Source organism: Protopterus annectens, chromosome 10.part0 (assembly GCF_019279795.1).
Source record: "Protopterus annectens isolate FY-2018-M chromosome 10.part0, PAN1.0, whole genome shotgun sequence".
Classification (NCBI taxonomy): domain Eukaryota; kingdom Metazoa; phylum Chordata; order Ceratodontiformes; family Protopteridae; genus Protopterus; species Protopterus annectens.
Genome location: NC_056744.1, coordinates 53,662,899 through 53,684,632, shown reverse-complemented (window position 1 = coordinate 53,684,632; position 21,734 = coordinate 53,662,899). Strand labels below are relative to the sequence as shown.

The following is a 21,734-nucleotide window of genomic DNA, read 5'->3' as shown; positions in this document are numbered from 1 at the left end:
AGAGGCAATAAAGGGAAGACTGGAGATAAGTACCCCTAGAGGATTTTGTTAATATTTGCATGTAGAGTTATCTGCTGTTTTAAACTGTACTTGATAAGAACTTTAGGTTTAGGAAACTTTTGATACATTTGCTTAGGGTTCTAGTCATTTGTTATAGGGTTACCTTACAACCACATTGTGTGCTTACAAGAGACAAATTAATTTTAAAATAGACATGATAAGTTTGTGCATTGTTTAATCCTCAGCCACAACTTTGCTGCATGTAGCATTTGTGGGGACTTGAGCAAAAAATGATAAAAGTTGGGAGACACCATCCTAGTGCATTTAAATTGGAAAAGTTAGTGGCTTTCATCATAAATCCTCTTTGTCTTCTGATAGCAGTCATCCTGATGTTAGTTCAAGAAATTCACAACCTAAGCCTGATAGGGTCAGAGGATGCTAGTAATGAGGTGGCTGTTGGTCATTCCCCAGGGCCAGCATCTAGAGAGTCACCTACCTCTGATGATGCCCCTATGGAAACCATCATTTTTGGATGACTCTGGTGTGTTGCACCATACTGAGAGTAAACCTGAAATAACAAATGAAAGTTATCCTGCACTGTCATTAGGGAGACATCTCCTGATCAAGCAGGGGCAAAGACCTACCTCTGCTTATTGGTAGCCCAAAATACATAAGTTGTACAAATGTCCAAAGACAGACAGACACTCTCCACTCATTTTGATAAAGGATAGGCCAGATTCTGATGTTGCTGTCTAGGATAAAGACAACTTGGATTACAGATTACAAATGTATTTTCCCATGTTACAATATCGACAGTAATAGTACAGAAGACTTCTAGCCAAACAGCCTCAACTTTTGGGATACCCTGGCCTTACTAAGGGATTGTGTTAACTGGCAAGCTGAGACTTCTGATGTTCAGAATAGGGCTTTGGAATTATTAGACAATGATCCCCTGCAGCCTGTAGCAGTGTCACCTGTTCAAGGAGATTTGCTCTTTGTTTTAAATCCAGTTCTCAGGACCCAGACTGCCAGTCACCAGCCTTCAGGATGACAGATTTTATAGAGTCCAATGGTCTCATTCTTTTTCTTATATAAAACCCAGTGACAGATTCATACACTGTTTTGCTGAAGGCTACCAATGGAGCAAAACTTCCTCAAGGACAGGCATGGTAATAAATGTTACACTTATGGAGACTTCCAAAATGGCTGCATGCTGAGTAGCAGGTTGATTAGAACTTTCCCAGTGTGAAAACTGAGAAATTGTTAAGAAAAGAAATTAAAAGTTATCAGTTTGGGTAAAATTCAGTCACTAGCTTCTGATTATATGGCCTGAATGCCAACAAAGAAGACAATTGAAGAAAGTAAGTGAAAATCAGGCAGCTAACAAGAAGAAAGTGCTCTGTCTGAGAAGGTCTTTGCAGCTGTTCAGCAAAAAGTAGTTCAAGTTTAGCACAAGAGTTGACTTTCAGTAATTTAGTGGAAAACTAAATCAGCTGGACTCAAATGTGTTTAAAATAAATGAGACCCTGAAGAATATATAAAGTCAGATGACAAAAGTCTGGAAAATAGAAGTAGCTGTAGGTATCTGTTCAGATGAATTGATAAAACTACAGAAATCAATGGTAGAAATGAAGGAAAAAGTGGCTGAATGTGATATTCATCAAGAGGAGCTGATTAAAACAAAGATTAGAGTTAAAAATATAGCATGCAAACCAAATTTTTTTTTGGTGTACCAGAGAAAATGGAATAAAGACTGCATTAATTTTATGAAAGTACAGATACATAACTGGACTGTTATTCCACAGCATGATTTTTAATTCAAAGGGCACATAATGTGCATGCCCCAATTTTGGCCATATGAAAGTAACCAAAACCAGTATTAGTAATGCTGCAATCGTACAAACAAGAACGAACTGCTACTGGCAAAACTGTGGAAGAAGGGAAAATATTAAAAACTGTGAACACCAGAATGTTTATGAGAAATGATTATTTATACGTCAGACAGAAGAGAAGCAAGTTTATCTTGGCAGTCTGGGGATGTCCTGGGGCAGGTATATGAGATTCAAGTTGCTGTATCCAGCTATCTTCAGAATATTTTCCTGAAGGATCAAATATGTTTTGGGATGCAAAACAGGCTAAGAGAGAAATATAAAAAGTTTAGCTAACAAGGAGCAAGCTGAGAAGTGCTATGCTTCTCAGTCTCAGCGCATTTATGAATGAATACAGAAACAAAACACAATTTACTTTGTCTAAGTTGTGCCATGTTATGACAAAAGGGCATGTTGGAACCGTGAATAACTGTCTGGGTCATTTTGATCTACAGCAAATTACAAAGTATTACTAGATACTTAGGATAGTGCACAGAAAAACAATATATAATAAGAAAATGAACTTCAAGTAAGGACTGCTAAATCTCAATACATCAGACCTAAACAGAATTGCCTGTTAAATCGGCCACACAGATTTGTTTGGTTCTTTATATTTCAGATTCTTGGTGAAGTTTTTCTTTGTATAATGCACACTTTTTTATGTCCACATAAAGCAGTCAAATAGTAAAGAACATATCTATCTTTAGCACACTAAATAGATGCTGCCTTCTCAGATGTTGTTTTTGTTCACCAAGAACACTGACTACAATCTAAATAAGTTCACTTACCACACCAAAACTATTACTCTGGAACTACTTAATATGGCATTTTTGATCTGGGTACTTTTACCACCTTATCAGACTTGTGGTGTATCAAATTTTAAATGGTGTTATTGGTGTATTTATGTTGTTGCACTGCTTGGTAGACAGTTGTATAAAATAATGTATGTAATCCTTTATATTCTGTATGTAACTGTCTGGGTATGGGGCTTACCTGAATTGATTCTTGGACTAAATCACTTTCCAAGTTATCAAATGAATCAATATTTAAATAGGTAATATGGTAAAACAAGTCCTGCTGTCTGTAAAGCTGTGCACAATCACAAACCAAGTAGTATGAACAAAAATGTATAACACAGCACCACAGCAAACCATTAAAAAGCGGATGGCAAAGAGCAGTGTAAAATCCAAATAGACTTTTATTCGAACACAGGTGAGCGCTTTCACGATAAAATTGCTTCTTCAGACCATACATAAGGTCAACAGCATCTCAAATTTTTAAAATGCAATAATTTAAATATCTACCAATAAAAAACATTCAAGTACAATAGCCATAAAATTTAAAGACACAGCTTTCTTTTAAGACAGAAACCATAAAAGGCTATTGCCATAAAAACACTCATAGCAGTATACTTATTTAAGAAGCTTGCTTTCTTTCAGAACTGGCTTAAGAGGTACAGTTCTGGTTTAAGCACTTGGGCTTCAGGCCAGTTATTTTACATTAAGAAGGTTCGTGGTCTGCACTCTTGTGGGAGGAGAGGCTGGACTCTGCCCTTCTGAGCTGGGAATTTCTGGTTAAAGGCTTATAGTGCCTGCATATTTGAACTGTTTCTTACTGAAATTGGTACACCTTGTTTGCTGTAGCATAGACTAGATCCAGGCCTGCTGAATCTAGCTTTGTTTGTATGCTTGTTGTTTGTTTGCTTGTTATTTCCCTGAAACGCTAATTCCACCTAAAACGCGGCTTTTCAGCGCTTCTGTGGATCCCTAGTGATATCTGCATTGCTTACTGTACTTATTTCCTTGTTTCACTTGAAAGAAAGTTACTGTTTGTCATTTTGCATTTAAGTTACCTGTAACACATTGCATTTAAGTTACCTGGCACTTGCTCACTAAAGCAATTATATAAGTCAGCACTAAAAAATTAAAAGCATTACACCCTCACAAACTCCCCTTGAGTACCTTGTTCCCCATTGGCCCTTTTTTCAATTATAAAGGAATTCCCAATACTATTCTAGCATGTCCAAAGGTCAGTTGTCAATCTCCTCTCCGGTCCAGCTGGTGAATCTGGGAATCTTGAGGCAATGTTACAACTGTCTCATGTACACAGACAACCCTCTCCTCCTCCCAACAAATTCCAACACGTGAGAGATGCAACCATATAGCCAAACTGGAGGCTAAGCTTTCTCAACTCAGTACTGGCGTAACCAGTCAGGAGGAGAAGGAAACCACATTCACTACAATTCCAGTCTCACATAGACCTACCACGACAGCAAACCAAACACATAAACACACAAAAACATACTCGGAGGCTCTAAATAAAAATCTGCCTAAGCAGCAGAGACCTCCAAAGCAGACACCCAAGCAACCGCTACCCCAAAACAAAACACGTGCAACACATAGCTCACAAAGCCAGTGTGCCAAACAGTCACAGCCCTTAAGGCTAAACAACACACCTGATACACTTGTAATAGGTGACTCTATCGTCAGGCACACTGACGTCCCGCTCACCAGGCTGAACAAAAGAAGGTCATGGTGAGCTGCCTGTCGGGCGCTAGGATCCGCCACATAACACAAGCACTCAGGTCACTCCAAGGCAAGTACAAATATGACTCCGTCATTGTCCATGCTGGTGTGAATGACCTGAGACGTACCTCCCCGGACTACATGAAAAGAGACATAGAGGAGCTCTCTGAGCATGTAGCCCAGGCCGGTATGACCCTGACCTTGAGTAGCATCTTTCCCTCACCAAGAATGATGCCACAATATGAAGACAAGATGATCAATTTCAACAATTGGCTTAAGTATTGGTGTCATTCAAAGGGGATCCAATGCCTGTCAGCCTGGGATGACATGCTCGACAAGCCACGATGCTTCGCTAGGGACGGCTTGCACCTGTCACCCCTGGGCTTTCGGATATTGGCAAAGGCTCTTGCTACCCCCATAGTGCCTTTTTTAGGCAAGGCTCAAAAGACAAACCCACCTCCATAGGTATCACAAGGGATAAGAAACTAAGAGTAATGCTACTCAACGCCAGAAGTCTAAACCTCAAGATGCACACACTCGAAACTCTCCTTAGCATGGAGAACATTGATATCTGTGCAATAACAGAAACCTGGTTCAAGGCTCCCGAGAGCACCCCAGCACTACAAGGTTATACCTCATACCATGCTTTTCGGCCCCAAAACTTGGACCGAACCACAAAAGGAGGGGGAGTATCAATATTCGTCAAAGATACCCACACCTCCAGGTTGGTGGCACAGCATGAAGCATCAGAGACTATCCATGTGCAACTAACAGTGGGTAAAACTGCCTTCTAGTTTATAGCCTGCTACAGACCACCCTTCCAAACCCAGGAACCCCACTCGGCCTTCCTGAGAACACTGGAAAATATGAAGGTCTCTCCAAACACCATTATATTGGGCGACTTCAACTACCCAAACATAGACTGGGAGCATTACTCTAGCTCCAACACCCTAGCCCAAAGGTTCCTAGAATTTATAAACTCAAATTCTATGGAACAACTTGTTACCACTCCCACAAGAGGGGAAAACATACTGGATCTGATCATCACAAACATGGGGACTCTATGCTCCAGACCAGAAGTGTATCCCTCACTGGTAAGATCAGACCATAAACTAATCTCACTGGATATTCACATCCCGACCCCATCCCCTGCCCAGAAAACCACAGTGAAAAACTTCTCTAAAGCAAATTTCACACTCCTCAAAACCAAGGTGGAATCCTTTAAAGCCCCCGGGCCTGTGTAAAATATGGCCCAGACCGCAGAATCCTTTATAAACACATTCTATGAACACCTTCAGGAATGCATGGATCATGCAATCCCATATAAAACCAAGACCCAATCCTCCAAAGGCAGACGTCCTGTCTGGTGGACCCCAGCCATAAACAAACTATACAACAGAAGGAGGAAGCTACTACATGATAGAGCAAAATCCCAAAAAGGGAAGGCATCTCTGATCAGTATTAGCAAAAAACTATGGGCACTCATAAAATCGTATAAGGCCAGCTTCGAGAGAAAAATTGCACAGGACACTAAGGATAATCACAAGGCTTTCTTTAGTTATGTTAGGAACCTGGGTGGGAATTCCCAGATATGCTCAGAATTAGTCCAAAATGACAAAAAATACACCGAACCCACAGACATTGCCAACATCCTAGCTGACAGGTTCAGCACAAACTTCTCTCCCCCCCTCCCCACCAAAAGGGCAAATATCTATCCCAGCAGAGTGCTGCCCCCCTGACATCTCAGATGCTCAGGTAAGAGCCGCCCTCTCCAAAGCAAAAAACACAGCATCAATGGGACCAGACGGTGTGCCGGGCTGCGTCCTACATGAACTCCAAGAAGAGCTAAACCCAAACATAAAACTACTGTTCAATCTCAGCCTACAGGATATGTACCCAAAGAGTGGCGTACAGCAACAGTGGTCCCTCTCCACAAAGGTGGTGCCTCAACGGATCCTGGAAACTATCGCCTCATAAGCCTGACTAGCTTGGTCTGCAAAGCTATGGAAAGGATCATCATGGACCTCATAAATAAAGATATTGGGGACCTACAGACACTGGATCCTACCCAGTTCGGCTTTGTTAAGGGCAGATCCTGCCTGTTAAACCTGGTTGATTTCTTTGAAACAGTCACCAAGGCCATTGACGAGGGGAAGGTGGTCCACACAGCCTACCTGGACCTCGCAAAAGCCTTTGATACAATACCCCACTCGGGCATTATAGATAAGCTCACCAGCTTAAATATAAACCCCTATGTCACTAGATGGGTTGCAAACTGGCTCAAGGACAGAACCCACATGGTTAGAATTGCTGGAGCCATGTCAGACTCCAAACCAGTTACAAGTGGCGTCCCACAAGGCTCAGTCCTGGGACCTCTCTTGTTCGGTATATATTTCTCGGAGGTACAGGCCAACACGGAAGGACTGTGGCTGACCAAGTTTGCAGATGACTTCAAACTGGGCACCATAGTCGACTCTCCAGCCGACACAAGCATCCTCCAAAAGGGCCTCATAGAAACAGACAACTGGTGCCAGAGCCATGGCCTCAAGCTAAACGCCAAAAAGTGTATAGTCATCCACTTTGGCAAAAACAAAGTGCCCACAAATTACCACATAGGTGGTAATCCATTAAGTACAGAAGAAGTAATTAGGGACCTGGGGACCCAAGTTGATAGCAATCTCTCATTTGACAACCACGTAGCCAAAGTGGTTAGAAAAACATTTTATATAGCCCACCTAATCATGAAGGGATTCACATCTAAATCAGGGGAGGTCATTGTGCCTCTTTACTCATCCTTCATCAGGCCCATAATTGAGTACAATGCCCCTTTTGGGATGTACTTTACCAGACACCTGCAGCAACTGGAAAGACCCCAAAAGTACCTCACCAAGAGGATCAAAGGGCTCAAACAGATGCCATATGCTGCCCAGTTAAAGAAACTCCAGCTCTACTCAGTGGCATACCACCTGCTCAGAGTCGATCTATGCCTGACGTATAAAGCCATGTCCAACCCGGAATTAATGGACATGCTGCACCTCAGAGAATCCAAATCCCATCGAGCTACGCGCTCGAGAGACTTGAACCTCAGCACTGAAATAAGTAGGACATGCTGGAGGGGCAGATTCATAACCCAGAGGCTCCCTTCACTCTGGAATAAAATCCCAGTCCAGGTTAGGCAGAGTCCCTCATTTACTCTCTTCAAGAGGAATCTTGATGAGTGGATGGTAGATCGTAGGTTTACCCCGGGTATCACTTCTGTGTCACTGTTAGACAGAGGCACAGTATACTAACCTCGAAAAAGGGCATAGCAAAATTAATTTAAAATGGGTGGCGAAAGCCAAACACACTCTGGCTAGGCTTATAAATGCCCTAGGGCAGATAGCCTAGTATGAACCTATGAACCTATGATTCATTCAAACCTGCACCTCTGTGTGCTGATAGTTTAAGAATCCATCTTAATTCTTTCCCTTCTGTGACATTAGTTATATCACCCAACCTAAAACTTTCATAAATTACTTCTACTGCCATAAACTTAAACCAGTGGTTAGTGCCTTTCTCTAGTATGTATTTAGCTAAGGCACTATAATTATGGCCCTTATTGGCATAATAATAATGGTCTCTAATTTGTTCCTTAAGTCGCCTATTAGTTTTTTCCTATATAACATTTTGAACAAGTCACAGACTGTGCTAAATAAGTTTTTAGTGTCACAATTAGCTTTAACTTTAAAAACATAATGATTACCATTGTCTGGTTGTATAAATGTATTGGATACATCAATATATTTACAGAAAGTACATTTACCACAGATAGAGATACTAAAACTTGTGCTAATACTAGGTTGCTATAGTTGTGTTAGGGAAACAAAGCTGTCTTTTCAACGATTTTTTATTTTTATAAACAAATTTTGGGTTGCACTAACAAACATAGAATAGGGTCAGCAGATAAAATATGCCAGTTTTTGTAATAATATTTTTTTTATATCTATGCTATCAGTACTCAAAGTCATACAATAAGCTACATTGCTATAACTATTATTATGAGCAGTCTTTCTTACGTTTTCTTTAAGTGAAAAAAACGAGCGTCCACTACTTTGTCTAACTTGACCCTTTCACATGTTTTACTAGCTTCAAAAGGTTTATAATCACGTTCTATAAATTCCATACTAGTGGAACACACAATTGTTTCAAATTCTTGTTCCTGGTCATGGAGCCTAGAAACTCTTAAAAGTTGACCTATTTGCAAAAATATGTGGTGGATGCATAGTATTACATTCAAGATAACTGTGTGTATAACATGTTTTTCTATATCTCTTAGTGTGCAGCTTTCCATCTATGCCCCTATGCAGGGTAACATCAAGGAAATCTATATAAGTGCAGGAATGTTTCATGGTAAACTTAAGGAAGGGTGTTCTTGAATTTATAGCACTTAGAAAATTATTTAAACTTTCAAGGTCTCCTTTCCAAAAATATATGTCATCAAGAAAACGCCGATAGAATTTTACATGCGCATTAAATTGTTCAACATTTAAGATTTTTACATTTTCCCAGTATGCCATGACCATATTGGCATAGCTATTGGCACAGGACGTAGCCATAGCTACACCAGAGGTCTGCAAGTAATATTGCTTCTCAAATAGAAAAACATTATATTCTAGTACTAGCTCTGTAAGGCAGTAAATAAACTCTATTTTTTCATCAGTGAGAGAGCCTTCTTCTTTAAGAAAAATGTTTACATAGGAAAAACCTATTTGGTTAGGTATAACCGTAAACCGAGACGTAACATCTAAAGTTACCATAATCTGTGTACCAGTTTCAGCATAACTTTCAAGAAAAGAGTAAAAATCACTTAAGAAATGTTCTGTATCTTGCAAAACAATAGCATACTTGTCTAAAATGGGTCTTAAATGTCTTTCTTCGTATAAAGACGCTGGTTCGGTTAGCCATCCACCTCCAGCTACTATGGGTCTAAAAGCTGGAGTTACAAGATTTTTATGTATTTTCAGCAAATCATTCAATGTAGGTACAACAGGATGTTATACTATAAGATACTGGAACAGTTCTTTAGAAATAACTGTTTTTTCAAAGCAGTTAACAAGAGACTTAGTGAACCTTTCAATTAACTTTTGTACAAAATAAAGTTCTATGCTGGTATATGTATTGTCATCTCTAAGCATGGTATTCATAGTAGTAACATAATACTCTTTATCTAACACAACAAAAGAATTGCCTTTATCGGCGTGTCGTATTACAGTGTCATTATATCTCTGTAAATTTTCAAGTGCTTGTCTCTCATTTTTAAGTTATAAAACTTATTTTGTTTATACTCACTGTTGGTTTCAAAAAGATTATAAATCTTTCGTTCACGTACATTTGAAAAAACTTCCAGAGTGGAAGATAATGTTGGACAAAAAGCACTTGGCTTTTTATAGTTACATACACTTTCATGTGACACAGAAAAGCCAAACTGCTCTTTAAGAGCTATTCTTCGTAAAAACAATTTCAGCTGTATAACAGTGTTAGCCAAATCAGCCCTTTGAGAAGGAATAAAAGACAAACCTTTTTTAAGTAAAGAAAGTTCAGCTTTGTTAACTGTCTCTGCGATAAGTTCCATACTAGTTGCTTGTTATATTCCACATTTTCTTGAGAGTTTGCGGTTCTCGATCCTGAAAGGAGTTCTTTCTCTTGAATTTCTTTCCTTTGATGTGCACATCTTTGTATTCCTTGTGTTGGAATTTGCAGGGTGAAGGGAGACCTAAAAAAAACAGTCTCACCAGAAATATTCAATGTTTTAGGCCGTACTGCCTGTTCTGGAGAAAGAGCAGTTCTTCTAAGTTGCTGCTCAGTTGGGGGAGGGACCACCAAAGGTGTGCTGTATGTAGAGGTATTAGCATTAGGTGAAGAAACAGCACATTCTTGCACCACTGTTGAAGCATTAACAGAACCATTATTTTGAGTAAAAGAGGAAACTTCCTCTGAGTTAGTAGCCTTAGAAATTCTAGGTTGTACTGGCTCTTTACACCGCTCTCTCGGCCAAGCAAACATATTTTGTTGTTGGATATCAACAATGTCTCTCTGAAGTTTTTCTTTTTTTGAGCTAATAGCTTAGTTTCATACGGGTGTAATTGTTCATTTAACTCACTCATGCGAAGATCGACTTGTGCATCAGTATTAAAGGCTATACAGTTCTTTTTGTAATTTGTTGATATCCTCACAAATTTGTTGCTCTACAGGCACAAAAAAAGTCAATGAGCAACTTAATAAAACAACAAACAGAGCGATAGCGGAAATACTGACACTTACACGAGCCACTTATGAACCAAACTTAAATGAGCAACTTAATATAAGAAAAACTTGTCTCTAAATTAATTATTTACCATTTTGCTAAATGTTCTGGGTAGGTTGTTCAAAATCCAGTCTCTGACATTGAAGTCTCTTTAACTTATATAGCTGATTTTCCAAGTGTTTAAACAAGTCTTTCATGCGTGCACTTTCATTTTGCTCAGTTATTAATTTGTGTGCAGAAACATCCAAATTTTCAGTTAGCAAAGGATTACCTTGTATATTTAAGAAACTTTGTAGTCGCCTCCTTTGACTAGAGTTGCCGATAGAATCAGCCTGTGGCACAGCTTCTGCATTTCCAGTGATACTTTCAGCCATGTCAGTCAGCAACAACACAAGACAGCAAAGAAATATGGTAAAACAAGTCTTGCTGATTGTAAAGCTGTGCTCAACCACAAACCAAGTAGTATGAACAAAAATATAGAACACAGCAAACCAATAAAAAGCAGATGGCAAAGAGCAGTGTAAAATCCAAATAGACTTTTATTCAAACACAGGTGAGCGCTTTCGCGATAAATTTGCTTCTTCATACCATACAAAAAGTCAGCAACCTCTCAAATATTTAAAATGCAATCAATTAAATATCTACCAATAAAAATTTAAAGGCACAGCTTTCTTTTTCCATCTTAATTATTTCCCTTCTGTGGATGGATTCTTAAACTATCAGCACACAGAGGTGCAGGTTTGAATGAATCAGTACCTCTTAAGCCAGGTTCTGAAAGAATGAAAGCTTCTTACATAAGTATACTGCTGTGTATGTTTTTGTGGCAATAGCCTTTTATGGTTTCTGTCTTAATAGAAAGCTGTGCCTTTAAATTTTTATGGCTATTGTACTTGTTTTTTATTGGTAGATATTTAATTGATTGCATTTTAAATATTTGAGATACTGTTGATTTTTTGTATGATCTGAAGAAGCAATTTTATCGCGAAAGTGCTCTTACACTGCTCTTTGCCATCTGCTTTTTATTGGTTTGCTGTGGTGCTGTGTTCTACATTTGTATTCATTTAAATAGGTAATTTAATTTTGTATTTGCTCAAATTAATGGTTGTATCTTAATCTGTATTACCTGAACATGTGGTTGTTTGTTTTCATCCATTTTTTATTGCTTTCCAGGTATGATCATTACTCTGTTCTCTGTGAGTTGCTCCCAGTGGGAATGCCATGCCTTGCAGTGTGTCTTCAAGCAGTTGCCCATGGTAAGAATTGCAATATAGCTTCTTTCTCAGGAATGAGCAGTTTGTTGAGTTTAAATAATACAGTCTGAAATAAGGAGAGGTGATCACAGGTAAGACTGACAAGACATTCATGATGCAGTTTGTAAACTGTAGTCATAGGACAAGGAATTGTTGGGCTGTATCTTGCAGAGATTTTTAACCGGATACTTCACAGCTGACTACTGATCTGTTCTGACAAAGCAGATATTGCAGTGTACCCTGTTTCTTACAGAATGTGCATCATTCTTAGTGATCTTAATTCTGTTTTTGCTGAGTAGAGAGGTTCTCAATTGGTCATTACCAAAGTCTGATCTTTACTAACGTCTTGACTCTCAGTGGGCAGGTATTGGCCATTACCATCGCTAGTTTGTGTGTAGCTGGCTTGCATCTTTCTGTGTCTGAGCTCTTCATTTTCTGGTTGCAGACTGTGATTATTAGCAAACAGTGATTGTGCATAGAGAATTTACAGAGTTGTTGCACAATTAAAGATATATATATATATATATATATATATATATATATATATATATATATATAGTCAAAAACACTATTTAGATTTGTACCAGTAATAATCTTCTTATTTTGGATTTCCCAGTTAGGGGTCGCCACAGCAGAACAACTGTCAGCAGAACGATTGGCAGTGGAGTTTTACGGTGTCGAGTTGCCAGCCCGGCACCTAACATTCCAGAGAAGGCACACACATGCACACACTCGCACTTAGGGTCAATTTAGAGTGTCCAATCCACCGTCTTTGGGATGTGGGAGGAAACCAGAGCACACGGAGGAAACTCACATGACCACAGGGAGGACATGCAGACTCCACACAGAAGGCACTCCAGCCAGAGTTGAACTGGAGAACCTCTTGTTGTGAGGTGGCAACGCTAGCCGCTGCACCACCCCAGTCACCCTAAATCTGTACCAGTGATACATTTCAGAATTCTACCAATTTTGGAGCTACTTTTACCCCTAGTCTAGAGTATTGCAGTAATTTATACTGGGAGCTCTCTGCAGGTATTCTGTAGCTCACTTAAAACACAAAATTAGGGTGCTTGAAACCTGACTCTAGACCTTGTCATTCAGAGTTGTCTGTGAAGTACATTGGGCGCCATTCCATTAGGCAGCCATCTTCATGGCCACTATACTAATCTATGAAATCTTGTATGAAAGAAGTCTGTTCTGCCTCCAGTATTTTTTCACATTTAACTTGAACTCGCATTTTGCAAGGGTTGTCATCTTATGTTTCTCATCAAGAAATTTAAAAGTTTCTGGTACTTGAGGTTACAACTCCTAGACTATTTTTAACATGTGAAATGCTTAGTAGGAGCTATAGAGTGGGTTCAGGATTTCACCCATCAGGATGTCAGTTGCATACAAATGCTTTGCCCTTCACAGGCCTCATGACATTTCATCCTTGACATGTTTGGGCCTCACTTTGTCAGAATACCACACACATTGATTATGTACTTAGAACAGTTTTGGTTCTTTAGCCAGTGGGCTTACAGTTCTCCAAAGGTATGTGGTGTGGAGGCCTTTATCTCTGAAACAGAAAAGGCTTTGGAATTGTGGTGCATATGATGTCTTCGGTCCAGGCCTGATCTGGATTGTGCTGTTGCTGGATTACCTGCTTGTCAATCCCTTGAAACCAAATTTATTTCATGTTATTAATGCTAATTCAGACCACTAATAAGGTCTTTGCTCAATTAAACTATATATTTTTTTTAACAAAATCAGTAATTTGCTCTTCGAACCGCAAGGTTAGCAATTGTGAAAAATGTTCTGATACCTGAACTGGAATATGGCTGCCTGTTTCTCATACTACATTTAGCGCACAATAGCCACAAAATACAGATCACAAAAAAATCAGTTCTGTAGATTTATCCTTTTAGCAGACTCCTTGTCCTTGATGAACCACTGCAGGTTGTTTGAAAAATCTAAATGGCTATCTGTGATAGACACATTCTTCTAAGCACATTGACCTTCAAGATATTGAAACAAATCTATTGCCCACCTCTTAATACAAGATTACAGCTGTGGACTCAGAAACACCCAAGAAAACCATGTCATTATGGCCCATATGCATTATAAAACCACTGCTGGCAAAAGAGCCTTCTCCAGACTGGGCCCAGCTTCCTGGAACCAGTTACCCAATGAAGTTAAAAATCAAGAAACATTAAAGTACTTTAGTGGCTAAACTCTTATATGCTTAGACAGGCTACATCCTAGGCTGTATTCAAGAAACTGTGGTACTGTAATATATTGTTAATACCTTAAGTAGATTACATTTCTAATATAAATTTATATTTAATTGTGGTACTATACTTACTTGGGCTGTGCTATTTATTTATTTTTTTTTTTGCAAAAGCATTAACTATTGAAAGTAATGCATCTTATCTGATATTGTACACAGCTATACAGTCACGTATTCAGTATATTCTGTCATTTTGCTGCTTCTTTGCTTATTGAGCTTGGGACATAGCTGAAAAGGTTCAACAGACCAGACCATAACACCTACCCATTTATCAAATAAAAAAAGTACAGAAGCTTGAAGGTGTCCTTAGCCTATGGCTGTAGCCTGCAGGACAGCAGATACTTTATATTGTTGTTTGGCAGAACAGAGTGAGGTTTTCCTGAGACTGATGTTTGTGTGATATCTGCAAGCATCCAGAGTTCCTTTCAAGCCCATGCCCCGTTCCTTCCTGGCTGACAAAGTGGCCTCAGAGGAAGTTGAGAAAGAATAGTGTTTTTTTCTCTTCCATTTTTGGGACTTAATTCTCTCGACAGTATGTCTCACCTGGTCATATTCTAAACTGCCTTGCTGGAAGTGGTTTCGGCTGTGCTTCAGACTCTCCATAAATGTAATACCTGAAAGAATCTTGCTTTCATGCATGCTACTGTTGTGCTGGAACGTATTCATCATAGCCTGTTTGATGTCCATGATGGATGTCTTGCTGAGCACAGTGATCTTCTTTCTGCAGAGTACAGCTTGGCTGTAGTCATCTGTTTATGAGAAGGGTTGAGTAGCTTTTTGCTTAATAACCCTGTGCCACAAGGGGGCTTGTAGATAGGGAGCTTCAGATGTATGGTGGTAAAAAGGTCCCCATCTCTTTCCTTACCTGCTGAATTCTTGTTCTTATAGAAGGAAGAGGCCCTGCAACCCTCCTTTTTCATTCCTTCTTTTGAATTTTCTTAAAAGACCTATAATCGGTCCCTTGGGATACAATGGGGAGGGCTTCTCTCCATGTCCTCTTCCTTAGGAGTTGCCCTCTGTGGATTATTTTAGAAAGTGGACATCTTCTCTTTTTAACCTATTTTCTATTGATTCTCTATTTCTTACTCAGAGCAGACCCAGGCTCCCTTGACTAGGGTAGTTGGGTTGGCTGTTTCTCTTTCTGGGAGGGAATGCTGCCCTTTCTCTCCGTTTTTCATTTTGGGGCTTCCTCTGGTTCACTCTTATGGGCTTTGGGTCCTCTTACATGATCCTGTCTGAGTGGGGGCACTATGTGTTGCATTACAGTTTGTCCGCAATTCATGGTTTTGGCTGAGGCATACTCTAAACTAGTTATTTGTTCAGATACCTAGAAGGAAAAGAAGAAACCTCATCCTTGTTCCCTCTCATAAGACTTGTGGCAAAGCATTACCCTACCAGCCTCAAATTCCAAATACCTGGAATGAGGAGATTTTCAGTGAGAGTTCCATGAATTTCTGAGAAACCGACATTTGAGGTGGGTCCTTTTAACTCTTGGTCCAGGTGGACATCCATTCTAAGCAGGGCTTTCGTGTTCCTCATGCTGGCTGCACCTTTCCTGTAGGAGGGCAACATTAACTAAGCATTTATTCTTGAGTGTATGGTTGGCCGAGGCTCCATGATCCCACGGTTTCATCCTAGCCAGACCCCTCCATTCATTGTTATACCTTTAACATCCTGTACAACAGGCTGTCCAAGTCCTTGGGGGGAGGGGGGGGTGGTAGCTGCTCCTTACTATGTTCAAACCTCTTATTAGCAGTGAGTGTTATTGAAGATGTGATACCCAAATATTTTGCAAAGCCAGGGTTAGGTCTCCCTTCTGTGGTACTCCTCTCCTCTTTGGGGTCAGAACTTACTTTGCTCCCCTACAACGTATAGTGGGACTTTAAGCAGTGCTTCTGGTGTGTATTTTCTTAAGAACCAACCCTTCTTTATGTGGAAAGTGATCTTTTAGTCATATTAGACATCTCTTTGGTGGGGTAGGGGGGTCATGATTGCCTTCTGCTCTTGCAGTAGCCCTCTTCCATTTTGGATGATTTTTAAAAAAACTTTAATTATGGTTTTCACAGAAGCTTTCACGGACAAAAATTAATTTCCATGGTAGCCCTTTCAGGGTCACCCCTCAGATTCAGTTCTTGGGGGTGGTTGGAGCAGGTTCAGGGAGATCTCCATGGTTAGGAACCATGTAAGGCCATCCTCCCTGTTTTCTAGAGGATCATGATTTTCTCTGTTTCCCATTTAGACAGTCGATCAGTTGGAGAGATATTATATTTACTAGATCCCTGCTTGAGTGGATGGGTAACAGAAAGTTCACACCGGGGATCACACCAACAGCACTACTAGATAGGGGCCAAGGGTACTAGCTGCTAGTACAAGGGTCTAGGGAACTACTAAAGGGGCGGTGAATACCGCACAACGTGGCTGGGCTAATATATGCCTTCGGGCAGATAGCCCAGTACCAACCTATGAACCTATGGTAGGGTCCTTTTTCTATCAGTTGTACACCTTTTGTTAGGTTTTAGGGATGCAATTTATTTTCTGTTTGCCTCATTTGGAGTCATGAGAGGTGTGAATATCTCTTGTCTTGGGTGAATTTGGGAATACCCTCTGAGTCTGGTCTGGTCATTTCTCTTCCCTTATTAAGGAGTAACTCTATTTCCATTACTTACTCTGTATCCCAGATGCCACTAACTTCCAGTGGGGTCCTTCTGTTAGAAAACCTTCAACTTTTGTTATTATGGAAATAGTTTTGTCAGTGAATGGAAAGATGCTTGTTAATAGGTCATATCTCCACTCAGGAGCTGATATAATGTCTGCATTTATCTTCTGGTGGAGCAGGATGGAAACTTATCTGTGGTTTGGCATCCCACTTGTTGGAGCTGCTTTCTGTTTGTCTGTCTCTGTCTCAGTCTTCATTTAGGACCTCCCTTTGTAAATTATTGAATCTCTGTTTGTAGCTCCTGTGTAGCATAGGGTCTTTTGGCTGAATGTTGTGGGAGTTTCCAAGGTCAGTTTACTTTTCCTAATAGCCCTGCGTCAGTCCAGATGTCTTGACCCTTGATGAACTGTGGGGAGGATGGGGTCCTCCTCTCTCCTTCTCCCCTCCTTCTTTACCTCGGTTCATTTTTTTTTCCTGGTTCTGGTTCATTGCAGGAAGAGTGAACTGTGGGGCACTAATGGTTCTGCTTACTCCTTAAAGCATTGTAGTCTTCAGGAGAGGGTTGATCCCCCCCCCAGGAGTAGCTAGTCTAGGGTGAGGCTGACATTTGTTAATCTCTTGGTACCCTTGGAGTGGTGAGACAGAAGTCTGCTTCACCTTTTATTAGAAGTTGTAATTACTTTTCCTGTGCAAGTAAGCTTTTCCCCAAGCTGTGGTGTAAGCTGCTGAATTTTAAAAGTGATTGCATCCAATGTGTACTAAATTTGTCCTTGATGGGCTTGATTGCTGTTGTCCGTGAAGCTCATTATGCTTTTCTCCAAGGTTGCATTCTTTGTCTGTGGGCTTTAGTCAGGTCTTCTGTTTAGGTGTTAATTGGTCAGTCTTCTTGTTGGTCCTACTACAATTCTTATACTCCTTCCACCCAAGTGTTTTACAGCTTTGCCTTCAGTCCAACTGTATGATTCCTCAAGGAGGATTCTCTGATGATGTTCTTCGTGTTTCACTTTTGCAGTCATTACATTTGGGTCATCTGCTTGCAGGTAGCCCTCAGTCAGTCTGATTAACAAAGTCTTGGGTCCTGCGTCGGTTGCTGTCTCTTCTTCCGTGACTTCAGGGGTATAAAACATGAAGCCGACGTCATTACATCAGTCTTGCCCGAAACTGAAGCAGTTCGCAAGTGCTGGTCAGCTGACTCCTGAAATTTTCGTTTCCGTGTTTCAGAAACGAAGTCTTCAACTAAAAGCTAAGTACCCCGTTGGGGAAACTTTTTCTTGTTCTAAACCAATGTCAGTAAAAGTAAATAATTGCATTTCTTGTGGAAAGCAAATACCTCATAAAGATTTTCATTTGTACTGTATTCATTGCCTATTCCCTGACTACGACGTACCTCACTGTCGGTTTTGTGCCTTATTTAAACCACGAACTGTCTGTTGTCAGTATATTTTTGGGCTTCTAAATTTTTTGGTGCTCGGTTCAATTATCCTGATATGTCTTCGGTAAGCCATCCGACTACCGACATTCCGAAGAAATGCAAAGATAAAAACCGAGACAGGCTGCCCAGTTCACCGGTACTTCAGATTCGCAGGCCTCTACTGAGACCCATTCGGAGTCCGGTATGCCACAAGATGCTTCAACTGTGGATTCTGCGGATGTCTCTACCTTGGATGGGTCTAGAGCCGCTGTGCAGGCACCGGCTTCTGAGGCCTACTGACTTGCATATTAAACCGGCGCCATCTTCTTCTTCAAGGCCTAAAACTCAAACCATGCCTAGAAAACTGACGCCCAGACTGCATGGTCAGGCCTCTATGCCTAAAGAACAAATGATAAGAATGACTGAAGATCTTATTACTTTAGTCAGGGGAAGCCAACCTTCCCCCTCTGAGACCTAGGACTGAGTTTGCTTATGATACTTCTGACCAGGATTCTGAAATTTCTGTTTCCTCTGATGACCAGGATTTACCCTTTTCTACCTATGAGGATTCTGATGCTGAGGACTCTATTCCTTCTGCTTCCCCTCCAGAGGATTTCTCTTTTGGTGAAACCTTGCATACTCTCAGGGAGCTATTTCGCTGGGAAAGTCAGGATTTCTCTGATTCTAAAAAGAGGCTTAGGGATTTCTTACTCCTGCCCCAGCACAGGCCTTTAGCTATAGCTCCTGTACTGGACATTGTTGATGATGCCTTTTCGGAATCTAGCATGGCCCCTGACTCTTTACCTCCTGCTTCCAGAAAACCTGATAGATATTACAGGGTTCCTGACTCTCACAAGTTCCTTTTCAAAAATCCTACTGCAGATCCTGAACCCATTTCACAGGGACCCAAGGGCATTAAAGCTACTACTGCCAAAAATCCTACCCCCCTCTGATAGAGACTCCAGGGCACTGGATAGATGGGGTAAGAAAGTATACACTTCTGCAACTTTGGCCATTAGGGCCTTGAATTGCCAGTTTCATATGTTAAAGTATCAGCTGCATATTATTGGATTGCTTAAACAGAAAATTATGTTGATTCCTGATTGTGCTGAAAATAAGGATTTACAGGATTTTATGCATTCTGCTGAACAAGTTGGTAAACATACATTGCAATGTGGTTTTTATTCACTCGAGGCATCTTGCAGGGCTACGGTAACTGGGTCTGTACTTAGAAGGCATGCTTGGCTTAAGGAGCAATCCTTGCCAGATCATGTTAAAGGGAAGTTACTGGATGCTCCCTTAAATCAGGGCCACCTGTTTGGCAGCAAGGCAGTAGAAGTTCTTAAAAAGATGGAGGAAAAAGCTAAATCTATGCAAACTGTTAAAGACTTTTTACAAGTACAACCTCCAAGATTTGGTAGGCATTGGCCTTCTAAGAATTGGTCCTTTCCTGCCTCTTCCAGACCTTCTCAGTCCAAGCGCAGATCCAGCAGAGCACCCAGGCTTCAGTCCCAGGTGATGCACAGGACTAAGCAGTGGGGGGGGCTCCACTTCCAAATTTGAGAGTAATAAAACTCCCCCCTATGGTAAACTGTCCCAATGACTTCTTTTTAAAACTTCCAAGCACTTCTCAACTGACTGCCCCTTTGGAGGGAAAGATTGCACTTCATGCAAAGAACTGGGGACTCATTACCCAGGACAAATGGGTTTTAAATATAGTGTCCCAAGGATACAGATTTCACTTCCACACATCACCAACTCCAAGCGGTTGTCCAGATCTACCTCCAAAGCAGTGGGTAGAGGCCCAAAAACAAGTACTCTCTCTCTTAAGCATATAGGCTATTCAGTTGGTACCAGAAGAGAAAAAGGGACAAGGTTTCTACTCGTGATTTTTCCTGGTACCCAGAAAAGACAATTCATGGCGTCCTGCCTACTCTAAACACCTTTTTGGTGATTCCAAAATTCAAGATGCTGACTTATCACCAGTTGCTTCCTTTGCTAAACAAAGATGCCTGGTTGGCAACACTAAATTTAAAGAAAGCATACCTGCACATCCCAATCAGGGAATCTTGCAGAAGATACCTATGCTTCAAAGCAGGCTACATGCACTATCAGTTCTCTGCACTGCCCTTTGGCTTATCTACTGCGCCCAGGGTATTTGCAGGCAAAGAAATATTCAAATGTACCAATACCTAGACGATTGTCTAATACAGGCAGAAAACCAGGACATACTTTTGATTCATCTGGATTTTGTACAGAGGGTGCTAACTTGTCTGGGGTACACCAATAAACGAAGATAAATCACACCTGGTACCCTGTCAACAAATTATATTCCTGGGTGCAAGCTTGAATACAACTTCCCAGATGGCTTTCCTCATGCCAGAGAAACAAATTCACTTGACAACCTACTTCAAACAAGTGGTCACAAAAACCCTGCTATCTGCAAGGCAAATACTACAAGCCTTGGGGTTCGTGGCCTCCTGCATTCTTCTAATTCCATATGCAAGACTGCATATGAGGAAACTACAATGGTATCTAAAAAGCCTATGGTGTCAACATTCTCAGGATCTAGAAGCATGATTCCAATCATTCCTTGTCTACGCCTAGAGTTCCCCCTGCCGCTCAAACCCTAACAACAGAAGGATCTGACTATGCATGGGGGGGTGCACCTGGCAGGGAAATGCATTCATGTCAAATGGAACCCAATTGAAATGCACCTTCACATCAGTCATAAAGAAATGTTAGCTGTACAGAATGCTCTGACAGCCTTAAGGACCACATTCTTCCAGGACAATTAATAGTAAAGATGGACAACACCACTGTTATGTGGTACATAAACAAGCAGGGGGGTACACATTCTTACCCTCTCTGCAGACTAGCCATGGCATTGTGGAACACAGCCTTGAGCTACCAAGTACATCTACAAGCTCAATCCCTGCCAGGAAACTAAATACACTGACAGATGGACTAAGCAGAACTCTCATGGACCAACACGAGTGGAAACTGGAACCAAGGATTTTCAACATGTTGACAAGCAAATGGTGAAGCCCAGATATAGACATGTTTGCCTCCCCCCAGAACTATCAGTTGGAAAAATTTTGTGCAAGGACTCCCCACAGACAAGCTTGTAAAGTGGATGCTCTGTCCTTCAGCTGGAAAAACCTATCAGTTTATGCCTTTCCTCCTCTGCCTCTGCTCTCCAACGTATTACTAAAGATCAAACAAGACAAACCAAGAATGATTTTGATTGCACCAGCCTGGCCACGCCAACACTGATACCCGCACCTGCGCAGTGTGTCACTGTTGGCCCCATGGCACCTGCCTCAGACTCCTACCCTGCTGTCTCAGCAGGAGAACCAGATTCTGCACCCTCAGCTTCAAACACTGAGCCTAACAGCCTGGCTAATTACCTAAGCTCTCCTTTACCATCCCTCAGTAAATCAGTGCTGGATGTCATTTTAGAGACAAGGAG

The 21,734-nt window shown here is 40.9% G+C and overlaps 1 protein-coding gene across 1 annotated transcript in view; it reads left to right on the top strand.

Moving 5' to 3' along the window:
- HEXD (hexosaminidase D) overlaps positions 1-21,734 on the top strand; it is a 651,835-nt gene that overhangs the window by 415,697 nt on the left and 214,404 nt on the right. The window contains exon 10 of the mRNA XM_044085015.1: positions 11,847-11,929. Within this exon, the coding sequence (XP_043940950.1) occupies positions 11,847-11,929 (83 nt within the window). The remainder of the gene's footprint in view (positions 1-11,846; positions 11,930-21,734) is intronic.